The 13580-nt window shown below is 48.8% G+C and overlaps 1 protein-coding gene across 1 annotated transcript in view; it reads right to left on the bottom strand.

Moving 5' to 3' along the window:
* The window catches only part of LOC144683864 (cysteine and histidine-rich domain-containing protein 1-like), a 42806-nt gene that overhangs the window by 15993 nt on the left and 13233 nt on the right, over positions 1-13580 (bottom strand). The window contains exons 4-6 of the mRNA XM_078547376.1: positions 12638-12801; positions 11082-11185; positions 916-977 (exon numbers count right to left, since the gene is read on the bottom strand). Coding sequence (XP_078403502.1) covers positions 916-977; positions 11082-11185; positions 12638-12801 — 330 coding nt within the window. The remainder of the gene's footprint in view (positions 1-915; positions 978-11081; positions 11186-12637; positions 12802-13580) is intronic.

The following is a 13580-nucleotide window of genomic DNA, read 5'->3' as shown; positions in this document are numbered from 1 at the left end:
AAAATCTCTCAGCATCTCTTCCTCTCTGTCTTCCTTCAAAATGCTTGTTAAACCTACCTCTTTGGTAACCTATCTTAATGTCTCTTTATGTGGCTCAGTGTCAAACTCGATTTGATAATACTCTGATGATGCTTTAAAACATTAAATGCACAATATAAGTGCAAGTTTTTTTTAACCTATTCATGGGATGTGGGTATTGCTGTTAAGACCAGCAATTATTGCCCTTCCCTAATTTTCCCTGAGAAGGTGATGATAAGCTGCCTTCTTGCATTCAACTGAGTGGCTTGTTATGCCATTTCAGAGGACATTTAAGAGTCAGCCACATTTCCATGGATCTGGAATTACACACAGGCCAGACTTGATAAAGACAGCAGATTTTCTTCCCTAAAAGATGTCTGCGAACCAGATGGGTTTTTATGCCAATGTAGTTACATATTCACCATTACTGATACTAGATTTTCACTTTAATTCCAGATTTATTTAATTAATTGCATTCAAATTCCCCCAGCTGCTCTGGTGTGATATGAACTCATTTCTCCAGAGCAGCTGTTCAGGCCTCTGGATTACTAGTCTAGTAGGACAACCACCATGTTATTGTTTCCATAACCACCATATGTCTGCCCAAGAGGGTGGTAAGAGGTGAGGCCCATGGACTGGCAGGTTGTAGATTCATGCCCAAGCAAATGCCAGACATTTTGCCACAAGAAAAGAATAGCAGTGGAGAAATAGTTGCCACTCGGTCTATTGCCTAGACCACCACCTCCAGAAGTGTATGGCAGAGACCTGGCGTGCAGGTCACCTACCTGAAGTCTTAGTCAGGCGGAGTGGTGTGGGGAGAATGCCCTGATCAAAGAGGAGAAAAAAATATGAACCAAGCTCTTCACTTGAATAAAGGGAATAGAATGCGCAACACACCTTGTTACAGCCAGCATGTTTACACAAAGTGTCCACTTTAACTCCACCGCTGGGGTCTTCCTCTGAAAAAGGAGATAATACCGGTTAAGTTCAATCGTCTACTACTTTAACACGGATATGTTACCACTTCTTCTCCCAGATATCTCTAGCATCAGCCAAACTAATAACTAAGAAGCGGTGGGTCACTATCATTGGCTGAATTTTTTTTTTAATAGTAGTGTGATGCTGCATTTGGTCTGATTTAGTAACATGTTAACAGAATGGAGATAATAAAATAAGACAGCATGGAAAGAGAAAAGCCTATTTGGTCCATCATGTCCATTCCTCCTTAATATACATACACGCAACTCAAAGAACATAATGGACCCACTTAATCATCCAAGGGAATATTCTGTATAAGTACTGATACCCAAAGATAATGCAGCAAGGCTTCAGAATATTCATCCATCTTCATAGCTTGATTTTTTATAACCCTGATCTGAGTTGCCTTCCAACATCAAGTCTGAAGGAGAAAAAGTCTTTCCGATCACCAAGCCTACTCCGGCCAGAGCAACATTTGATTATTCTGTCTTGGACTTTCCTCCCACGTTACCTGCTGATCTACTTGAAGGAACACTGGGCAGAATTTTGAGGTTGGTGGGTGGGCACGGTCAGCGGGACTGGGAGTGGCCTGCAATCGGCCCTCGGCCGTGATTTCACGCTGGCAGGCCAATTAAGGTCCACTCAGTGTAAAACGCAGCACTTCACTGGTCGGCAAAGGCCGAGCGGGGGCAGGGGCCTGTCGGCCGCCGGGACTAATGGCGACCAGTGGGCTCATTTAAAAATGGTCCAGGCAGCCCCAGGAAGGCTTCCACGGAAAGATGTCCGGATGGAGTTGAGTGTGGGTGGGAGGGCAGGTCGGGTGGGCACTCGTACCCCCCTCCCCCCACTTTTCTGATGAGTGCCTCACGGTCTTGCCGGAGGAGGTGGCCGCCAGGAGGGACACCCTTGTCCCCAGAGTTTGGAGGAGGAGGCCACTGCACCTCAGAAAGAGGGCATGGGAGAAGGTGGCACCGGTAGTGAGTAGCCATGACGTGGTGCAATGCACATGGGTGCAGTGCCGGAAGCGGTTCAATGACCTGCTGGGCTCAGGAAGGGTGAGTACCGTGTTGGCATGGGTCAGTGTGCAGAAATGTTAAGGTGTGGCCATCCCCCCATCGACCTCAGGGGTGTTAGAGTCTGAGTGCCAACTGTCAATGACGCCGGAGCTGGCCAAGGGGGTGATCCCTGACTGCTTGGACTGAGTGCCTTGTGGCTCGAGGGCCACGACAGCGAGGCGTTCCTCAGCTGGGGTTGGCCAGGCTGTAATGGCGCTGCAAGTAGAGTGTGGACTAATCAATGCTCCTCTGTTCTTTCAAGAGAAGACAAGCCATCACCAAGCAGAGAGGGCCCGTAAAGGTGGAGGCCCACCCAACCTCCTGCTGCTCAGCAGGTTTGAGCAGGACGCCCTCGAGCTCGAGAGCTGGCACGCTCCACATGCAACCGGGGGTGGAGAGGCGGGGGTGTCAGACAAAGGTAAGCGTGCAGTGCACAGAGGTGAGAGTTTCAGATTGTGCAACCATTCTAGTGTAGTCTCTTCATTGATATGAGCCTGGAACCTGGAGCCCCCTTAAGTATTGAAAGACGATGGCACCGTAATGCAGATCTCCACTGTCTCACCAGGGTGCCTGGCATGCTCAGTGACAGCATGGTGACTTTAACTAATGACATGTCCTTCTTCTCCCTTTTAGGTTTGCCAGCATGCACTCGCTCTCTGGACCCCGAAGGGCCACCCCTGATGCCGGAGGACCACCGGACTTCACTTGCACCTGCGTCACACCCATTCTCTAAAGCAGGCACTAGCGCAGATACCAGCACCTCGGCGGGCATTAGATTGGCGGCTAAAATGTCAGTGCACATTGGTGAGGGCACTTCACACTCGCTTGAGATGGAGGCAGAGGCAGTGAGTGCCCAGGGCGCCGGCAGTTGGAGGACCGCTGGCGACCAGATGCTCACTCAAAGGCAGATAATGAGCCTCTGGAGTCATCCATTAGGCGGCAGATGCTGGACGTCCAGTGGGATGTGCGGTGACGATTTGGCGGAGATCCATCAGGTTCTGCGCGCTGCTGTCTCCATTGTGGAGGAGACCATACAGAGCATGAGCACTGCGTTGGCTCTCATGGCCGAGTGCGCTACCTCCTCCATTGAGACATTGGCGACTCTCACGGAGAAGCTGCTCCAGGGACAGAATCGGGGTTCCTCGGGTTGCGCTCAGACCTGCAAGCCCTCACACAGTCACTGACCTCAGGTGATCAGTGCCAGTGTAGGAGATGGATGAGGCACCCAGTATCTCAGCTAGGTGCCCATCCATCCATGGTGAGCAGGGAGGTCCAGAGCAACTTCACATTGGAGCATGAGTTGCTGGTCATCTTTGCGGGCTCCTCTCAGGGCACTCTGGATGATGGCAGCAGCTCCTCTGCCCCTCCGCCAGTGACTGTGTCATCTAATGAGACTGCGGTGATTAGGGAAATGCCAACCGTAGCACTGGCTGCTCCATCCCAGGCGGGGCCAGCACAGGCTCCACTGGCCAGAGGACGGCCACCAAGGCCAACAAGACAGCAGAGTCAGCGGGCTGTCTCCAATGCCTGTGCCATTGAGGGGGGTGGCACCAAGACATAACACTCGTAATTGTAAGGTTAAGGCACCATGAGCGCGAGAGGGACAGGTGATATTCTAAAACAAAAACAGAATTACCTGGAAAAACTCAGCAAGTCTGGCAGCATCGGCAGAGAAGAAATCAGTTAACGTTTCAAGCCTTCATGGCCCTTCGGCAGAACTGCAGCATAGTTTCAACAAGGGAGAAATATAAATTGGTTTAAGGTGGGTGGGGGGGGGGGTAAGAGACACATTGAGGGTGTGGTGTGAGCAGATAATCAAAAGATGTCACAGACAAAAGGGTCAAAGAGGTGTTGAAGGTGGTGGTCTTTGTCTGAGAAAAGTGCTAATTAAGAATGGAAAACAGGATATTCAAAGTACAGCTCTAGTGGGGGTGGGGTGGAAAGACTAAAGGTTTTAGCTTTAGATTTAAAAATAATGGAAATAGGTGGGGAAAGAAGAATCTATATAAATTATTGAAAAAAAAGCGGGTGGGGGGGGGAAAGGAACGGGGTGGGGATGGGGGGAGGGGGAGTTTAAGATCTAAAGTTGTTGAATTCAATATTCAGCCCAGAGGGCTGTAAAGTGCCTAGTCGGAAGATGAGGTGCTGTTCCTTCAGTTTGCGTTGGGCTTCACTGGAACAATGCAGCAAGCCAAGGACAGACATGTTGGCAAGAGAACAGGGTGGAGTGTTAAAATGGCAAGCGACAGGGAGGTTTGGGTCTTTCTTGCGGACAGACCGCAGGTGTTCCGCAAAACGGTCGCCCAGTTTGCGTTTGGTCTCTCCAATGTAGAGGAGACCGCATTGGGAGCAGCGAATGCAGTAGACTAAGTTAGGGGAAATGCAAGTGAAATGCTGCTTCACTTGAAAGGAGTGTTTGGGCCCTTGGACGGTGAGGAGAGAGGAAGTGAAGGGGCAGGTGTTGCATCTTCTGCGTGGGCATGGGGAGGTGCCATAAGTGGGGGTTGAGGAGTAGGGGGTGATGGAGGAGTGGACCAGGGTGTCCCGGAGGGAACGATCCCTACGGAATGCCGTCAAGGGGGGTGAAGGGAAGATGTGTTTGGTGGTGGCATCATGCTGGAGTTGGCGGAAATGGCGGAGGATGATCCTTTGAATGCGGAGGCTGGTGGGGTGATAAGTGAGGACAAGGGGGACCCTATCATGTTTCTGGGAAGGAGGAGAAGGCGTGAGGGAGGATACGCGGGATATGGGCCGGACACGGTTGAGGGCCCTGTCAACGACTGTGGATGGAAAACCTCGGTTAAGGAAGAAGGAGGACATGTCAGAGGAGCTGTTTTTGAAGGTAGCGTCATCAGAACAGATGCGACGGAGGCGAAGGAACTGAGAGAATGGGATGGAGTCTTTACAGGAAACGGGGTGTGAGGAGCTGTAGTCGAGGTAGCTGTGGGAGTCGGTAGGCTTGTAATGGATATTGGTGGACAGTCTATCATCAGAAATTGAGACAGAGAGGTCAAGGAAGGGAAGAGAAGTGTCAGAGATGGACCATGTGAAGATGATGGAGGGGTGGAGATTAGACTCGCAGACGTTTCCTCCTACCTCTCCCTGGACCATGACCCCACCACAGAACATCAAGCCATTGTTTCCAGGACTGTCACTGACCTCATCTCCTCTGGAGATCTTCCTCCCACAGCTTCCAACTTGATAGTCGCCCAACATCGGACGCCCGCTTCTACCTCCTACCCAAAATCCACAAACAGAACTGTCCTGGCAGACCGATCGTGTCAGCCTGTTCCTGCCCCACGGAACTCATTTCTCGTTATCTTGACTCCCTTCTCTCTCCCCTTGTCCAGTCCCTTCCCACCTACATCCGTGATTCCTCTGACACCTTACGTCACATCAACAATTTCCAGTTCCCTGGCCCCAACCGCTTCCTCTTCACCATGGATGTCCAATCCCTCTACACCTCCATCCCCCACCAGGATGGTCTGAGGGCCCTTAGCTTCTTCCTTGAACAGAGGCCCCAACAATCCCCATCCACCACTACTCTCCTCCGTCTGGCTGAACTTGTTCTCACACTGAACAATTTCTCCTTTAACTCCTCTCACTTCCTCCAAATAAAAGGTGTGGCTATGGGTACCCGCATGGGCCCCAGCTATGCCTGTCTCTTTATGGGGTATGTGGAACATTCCTTGTTCCAGTCCTACTCCGGCCCCCTCCCACAACTCTTTCTCCGGTACATCGATGATTACTTCGGTGCTGCTTCATGCTCTCGTCGGGACCTGGAAAAATTTATTAATTTTGCTTCCAATCTCCACCCCTCCATCATCTTCACATGGTCCATCTCTGACACTTCTCTTCCCTTCCTTGACCTCTCTGTCTCAATTTCTGATGATAGACTGTCCACCAATATCCATTACAAGCCTACCGACTCCCACAGCTACCTCGACTACAGCTCCTCACACCCCGTTTCCTGTAAAGACTCCATCCCATTCTCTCAGTTCCTTCGCCTCCGTCGCATCTGTTCTGATGACGCTACCTTCAAAAACAGCTCCTCTGACATGTCCTCCTTCTTCCTTAACCGAGGTTTTCCATCCACAGTCGTTGACAGGGCCCTCAACCGTGACCGGCCCATATCCCGCGCATCCTCCCTCACGCCTTCTCCTCCTTCCCAGAAACATGATAGGGTCCCCCTTGTCCTCACTTATCACCCCACCAGCCTCCGCATTCAAAGGATCATCCTCCGCCATTTCCGCCAACTCCAGCATGATGCCACCACCAAACACATCTTCCCTTCACCCCCCTTGACGGCATTCCGTAGGGATCGTTCCCTCCGGGACACCCTGGTCCACTCCTCCATCACCCCCTACTCCTCATCCCCCACTTATGGCACCTCCCCATGCCCACGCAGAAGATGCAACACCTGCCCCTTCACTTCCTCTCTCCTCACCGTCCAAGGGCCCAAACACTCCTTTCAAGTGAAGCAGCATTTCACTTGCATTTCCCCTAACTTAGTCTACTGCATTCGTTGCTCCCAATGCGGTCTCCTCTACATTGGAGAGACCAAACGCAAACTGGGCGACCGTTTTGCGGAACACCTGCGGTCTGTCCGCAAGAAAGACCCAAACCTCCCTGTCGCTTGCCATTTTAACACTCCACCCTGTTCTCTTGCCAACATGTCTGTCCTTGGCTTGCTGCATTGTTCCAGTGAAGCCCAACGCAAACTGGAGGAACAGCACCTCATCTTCCGACTAGGCACTTTACAGCCCTCTGGGCTGAATATTGAATTCAACAACTTTAGATCTTAAACTCCCCCTCCCCCCATCCCCACCCCGTTCCTTTCCCCCCCCACCCGCTTTTTTTTCAATAATTTATATAGATTCTTCTTTCCCCACCTATTTCCATTATTTTTAAATCTAAAGCTAAAACCTTTAGTCTTTCCACCCCACCCCCACTAGAGCTGTACTTTGAATATCCTGTTTTCCATTCTTAATTAGCACTTTTCTCAGACAAAGACCACCACCTTCAACACCTCTTTGACCCTTTTGTCTGTGACATCTTTTGATTATCTGCTCACACCACACCCTCAATGTGTCTCTTACCCCCCCCCCCACCCACCTTAAACCAATTTATATTTCTCCCTTGTTGAAACTATGCTGCAGTTCTGCCGAAGGGCCATGAAGGCTTGAAACGTTAACTGATTTCTTCTCCGCCGATGCTGCCAGACTTGCTGAGTTTTTCCAGGTAATTCTGTTTTTGTTTTGGATTTCCAGCATCCGCAGTAGCTTTTAGCTTTTTGTTTTTATACAGGTGATATTCTGTTCATTTATGTTTGGTTGATATGCCTGCTGGTGTGGACATCAACACCAGTAATTGTAATACCATGATTTCAATGTGACAACAACATTAAATTTGCTCTGGTTCTGATGGCTTGAGTATGCTTCACATTTTTTCTCTCTGGTGCAGCGTACACCAGTATGTAATGCTGGGCTTGAGTGTCTGGACACTTTATTGCACAGGCATTGAGTGGACTTTGGGTGCAAATGAAAGATTCATTTCAGACATCCGGGATGGAGGCGGAAGCCCTGGCGTGAGGCTGAAGCTGATCTTTGGTAGCCTAACTGAAGGAGCGTTGGATCAACGAGTGCCCGGTGTCTCTGCCTCCCTGGAGGTTACAGAGGTCTGGCTCCACACCCTCAGCATTCTACTCACCGCGCTCCTCTTCTGAATCACTACTGGATTCATCATCTGTGGCCTGTGCAGCTGCATCAAGATCCTCTTCCCCCTGTGGGTCCCCCCTTGCCAGTGCCAAATTGTGGGGAGCGCAGCATGTAACCACTATCAGTGACACCCACTCTGGGAGGTATTGCAGTGCACCCCCTGAACAGTCCAGGCATCAGAAGCGCATGTTGAGAGGACCTATGGTCCTCTCTATCACTGCCCTTGTGGAGGCATGGCTCCTGTTGTACCGCTGCTCTGCCTCTGTTCTTGGGTGGCTGAGAGGCGTCATAACCACCTCTTCAAAGGATAGCCCTTGCCAACCAGCAGCCATCCATCCAGTCAGGCTAGAGCACCGAAGAACCTCGGCACCTGGGAGTGTCTCAGGATATAAGTGTCATGGAAGCTGCCAGATTCCTTGCACAGACTTGCAGAATCTACTTCCTGTGGTCACACACTATCTGCACGTTAATGGAGTGGAATCCCTTCCTGTTGATGAAAACTGACCCGCTGGAGCCTTGATGGCCACACGTGTACAGTCTATAGCACCCTGGACGCGGGGGAACCCAGCAATTGCTGCAAAGCCTCTGGCTCACTCCGCCTGGCTGGCCTCGTCCGTACGGCAAAGAATAAAGGTCAGTACCCGCCTGAAAAGAGCTCCTGTCACCAGCTTGACACAAATGTTGGCAGCAGATTGGGAGACTCCACACAGATGCCCCACTGAGCCCTGGAAAGAGTCGGAGGCATAGAAGTTGAGGGCCACTGTGGCCTTCAGAGCCACTGGCATGGGGAATCCACCCACACAGTTGGAGCTGATCTCAGGACCAATCATCTGACAAAGGGAGGTCACTGTCTCCCTTGTGAGGTGGAGCCTCCTTCGGCATTGCACCTCAGACTTATTGAGGTAGCTGCATCACCGTCTGTAAACCCTGGCAGCAGGATAGTGGCGTCTTCTGCGGCCCCTTCCCCCTTGGACTTCCTGCTGGCCCTGCACCCCTTGTGCTTGCACCTCTCCTTCCACAGGTCGCTCCCCTGGAAGCTGCATTGTGACACCCGGCCTCCTCTCCCTTCTATCCCTCTCTTCCTCCTCAGAGGAGGTGCCACCAGCGGAGACCACAAACCCCATTACCAGGGTGATGGAAGGCTGCCTGATACCTGGAAGGGTCCACACAGTCTGAATCCTCCGGGAGCCTTGGAGACACCAAAGGGATCTGAAGTGAAGCCTGGAAATGCTAACAATAAGCCCCGAACAGAGATGAAGCTGCCATATACCAATAAGTCTCCAGCAGCAAACTAATGTACCGAACTCCCCACCACTGACACTGGCAATGCTGCTCACCCTTTTTACCTTGCTCGTGGATGAGGTTTCTGAAATTGTCGGCTGGGTGCCGCCCGTTTTGCCCATGCGACAAGCGCGAAATCACATGGGCAACGAAAAATCACCATCCATTGGCTTTTTAATGTCCTTAAGTGGCCTCTTAATTATTGGCGGGTGCAGCTCTGGCACCAGCTCAAGCCCGCCGATGTCAGGACGCTCACTTGACGTCATCGCATGCTATTTATGCCCGATCAGGTCGGGCGCGCACCCACCCGCGGGAAGTACAATTCTGTGCACTGAGTGTCTTTTACTACCTCCCTGAAAGAAAAATCAAGCAATACTATTAGTACTTCCTTAACTTCCAACAACTCTTTCCTAAATCTCTGTCCCCTGCTCCAGAAGTACAGGAACTACATTTCACTGGACCACTAAGAATTTACTTGCAGAATTTCTTACAGAACCTGCCAAACTGTGACCTGCACACCTAAAAGCTCAAGGGCCTCAGTTGGATGGGAACATCATCAACCCCAAGTTCCTCTCCAGTCACGCATCATCCTGATTTGGACATATATCGCCGTTCATTCATTGTCACTGGGTCAAAATCCTGGAACTCCATACCTAAAAGCACTGTGGGAATACCTTCAGCAGACAGACTGCAGCAGTTTAAGAAGGAATCACCACTTAATTCTTAAGCGTAATTAAAGATAGACAATAAATGCTGGTCTTGTTGTGACGTTTACATCCCCAGAATTAATTTTTAAAAAAGAAATGGAATCGTAGGCACGGATTTTAGTTGGGATGCATGTTCTGTGTGGGGCTGATGTTTCGAGGGTGGGAAAATCAGAACATTTCTTGTGTATCGGTTTTCTGCCTACAGGCAACCTGATTGACAGGTTGGAGGTTCGCTGGGTGGGAAAACCTGCAGAGCAAGGTCACAGCCAAGGAGAGCAGGTAGGTTTAGTGGGGTATGAGAGAAGTCGAGGTTGGGTACAGGAATGGATCCCAATTGTGGCCAAGATGTCCCATTCACAGACTGGTCCCAATCACTGGAGTGCTCCTGATCATAGGCAGATTGTTTCTGATGGCTCTTGTGGGGGATCAATCATGGCTGGGAGATCCATTGGTAGCAGGGGCTGCAGATGGTGGTTGGAGGTCAGATGGTGTTTGGAGGGGGCTCTATAGTGAGAGGACAAGATGTGTTGTTGGGCCTGGGAGAAACACTCCTGCTCCTCCTGGCCCACAAGCTCTTCTGTAAAGGCACTTATCTCATGGATTCAGTTCTTCTCACCCCCCTTCACCTGCTAGATTCCAAAGGCCAGGGAAACCCAGTTGAATTAATGAAAAAAATAGAATGACTGTTAAAATGAAGGCATGTGGCCTCATTGTAACATTTAAATAACCAACCCATTTCCCGCAAATGGATTGGTCACCCCCGCCCACCAGCCCCCCACCCTCCCCTGGTAAAACTAGAAGAGGGCAGGTTTGAGGTGAGTTGGGTTCCTGTTTTAGATTTTTGGAATTTCAAGTCTCTGACCTGACTCCAACCTACCTTTTATTGGGAGTTAAACTTCAACCCTCAGAGATTATTTACTGCTGGTTAAGCAAAGCCTCGATTTTAAGATTCACATCCTTGTTATCAAATACCTCCACGGTCTCGCCCCTTCCTATCTTCGTAATCTGCTTGAACCTTCAGGATACCTGCACTCCTCCAATTCTGGTTTCTTGAACAATCCCAATTTTATTCGCTCCACCATTGGTGGCTGCACCTTCAACTGCCTATGTCTAAAGCTCTAGGATTCCCTCCCTAAACCTCTCTTGCCTCCTTTAAATTGCCCTTTTAACCATCTTCTTTGATCCAGCTCTGGGTATCTGCCCTAATATCAACTGATGTGCCTTGGTGTCAAATTTTGTTTTATAACATTCCTGTGAGGTGCCTTGGGATATTTAGCTACGTTAAAGGTGCTATATAAATACAAGATTGTTTTTGTGGTATTTACCTCTCTTTGTGGCTATTTCCTGAGTTGAATTGTTGAGCTTCTCCAGGGACTCCTGCAGTGATTTAGAAACTTTCTGAGGCAGTTTTACCACTGGTTCATCAGAACTACCAGAATAAAGAAAACAAGGAACAAGGGCAACCCATCAGACAGGCTATTGAAGTGTACAACTGTAATAGGTGAATCAGTGCTATCCAAAGTAATGATTTATAACACTGGGGGATTGGGACACCCCTTCTAAGTCAGCAACAGCATTCTTACGGCAAGTGTAAAAAAAGATTAGATGCAGAGTAAACCTCTCTCTATCCTGCCTTGTCAAGCACACTCAGGTAAAGTGCAGCATGGGTTAGAAGTAAACTCATTCTGTGTTGTACTATCATGTGCTCCCAGATTGAGAATGAAGCCTCCAACGCTGTCCCATCATGCACCTTCAGTTACCAAATGCACCCAGTTTGGATACAGCATAGGTTAGCAATAGAGGAAAACTTTACTCTGTACTATTCCATCAAGCACTTCCAGGTTAGGTCTAGGAACATAAGAACAGGAGTAGGGCATTTAGCCCCTTGAGCCCGTTCTACTATTCAGTGAGATCATGGCTGATCTGCAGCTAACTCCACATACCCGCCTTTGTCCCATATCTCCTAATAATCTTTGGATAACAAAAATCTATCAATCTCAGATTTAAAATTAATCATCGATGTAGCATCAATTGTCATTTGTGGCTTAAATTTCCAAACTTCTACCAGTGTGTAGAAGTGTTTCCTAATCTCACTCCTGAAAGGTCTGGCTCTAATTTTTAGACTATTCCCCCCAGTCCTAGATTCCCCAAACAGTAGAAATAGGTTCTCTCTATCTACCCTACCTGTTCCCCATAATATCCTTAAAACTTCAATCAAATCACCCCTCAACCTAAATTCCAGAGAATACAACCTGAGTTTGTATAATCTTTCTTTGTAATTTAACCCATGGATGCCAGGTATCATTCTGGTAAATCTGCACTGCACACTCTCCAAGACCAATACATCCTTCCTAAGTTGTGGTGCCCAGAACTTCTCACAGTACTCCAGGTATGGCCAAAACAAGGCTTTGTTTTGTTAAAGCATGACTTCTACCCCCTTGTATTCTAGTCCTCTCAATAAAAAGGTCAGCATTCCATTAGCCTTTTTGATTATTTTCTGTATCTGTCTAATACAAATTAAACACAGGATAAAATTCCCTCTGCACTGTCACAACAAGATGCCTTAACTAATCTCAGAAGAATGTTTCCTTTTGCGCCAATGTGACAATTCTGTTTCCCAAATAAGTGTTTTTGAACAACAGAACAAGATAGTCAATCCAGTAGAAATATTTGTCAAATTCACAATGGTGAAATAAGTAGCCAAATCTATCAGTCTGTCCAAATTGAGCCCAAAAATTAATCCCAATCTTTCGGGTATTGTTGTAATTTTGTTGCCATCTTTGTTGTAATTTTGGCTTTTGAATATGAGAGTCAAGCAGGCTTTAGCTAGATTGTCTCTGTTCTTTATGCCAACTACTGTGTAAATAGATGCCCATGGTACCTTGGTCTTTCTCTCTTCATTGACTCTGCTGACTTGGGTCCCTTGATGATGTACTCAGTGTCAAACTGTGACTTCGAGTTATCTGTTCGATCCTTGTTACACATCATTTCAGGTTTCAGAGGCTCTGGAGGCTTTACGTTAGAGTGGTGGCCTTTCTTGCATCCCTGAGGTACAGCAAGAATACTCAATTAAAACAGTCAATCCAGCATTTCATCACTTCATTTAACTTGCAATCTCTAGATTATTGGTTTGAGGTGTATTCTCTTTAAAGTCAAGCTGTTACAAAAAGAATGGTCCAGATTTTCGCCATGATGGAGAGGCTCTCCGTCGTGGCGAAAATCCTGGAATTGGCCAAAAATTCTAAGTCCTGTCCCCGAACACAATGAAGTGGAGTCGGGCAGGGTTCACGCATGCGCATTTTACATAGGCAGCTGGCCATTTAAGTCACCAGATGCCTCCATTGAGGTGAGATATTGGTAGGCCAGGAGTGTGAAACCCGGAGTGTGCAGATTAGAACGGGTAAGAGGGGGTCTGAACCTGGTGGATTTGTTTGGATAGTCAGGGTACCCCTTTGGAGAAATGAAGTACCTCTTTGGATATGGCCCCAAAACATCTTTGGGAGAGGTAAGGCACCATATGGGATTGTTAATAGTGAACATGATTATGCACTTTTTACACACAAACTCACTGGAACTGTCAAGCTGTCAAATAACTGCCAAGCTGTCAAGGAACTGTCAAAGCTGTCAAGGAGCTGTTAAAGGATACTAGTTAAATTGGCATTGAGGGGGTTAAGGGCAAAGGGTGGGGGGCACGGGTTGACATAAGTTGGCACTAAGGGCATAGTGGCTATAAAAACCCATGATGTGGGGGACATAGGGAGTATGGAGGTCCATGGGGGTTGGGTAGAGGGGCTGGGTTGGCATGGTGGTATGAGGGGCCATGG

Source organism: Cetorhinus maximus, chromosome 8 (assembly GCF_964194155.1).
Source record: "Cetorhinus maximus chromosome 8, sCetMax3.hap1.1, whole genome shotgun sequence".
Lineage (NCBI taxonomy): Eukaryota > Metazoa > Chordata > Chondrichthyes > Lamniformes > Cetorhinidae > Cetorhinus > Cetorhinus maximus.
Note: the sequence above shows the minus strand (reverse complement) of the source record. Positions and strands in the feature narration are given on the sequence as shown.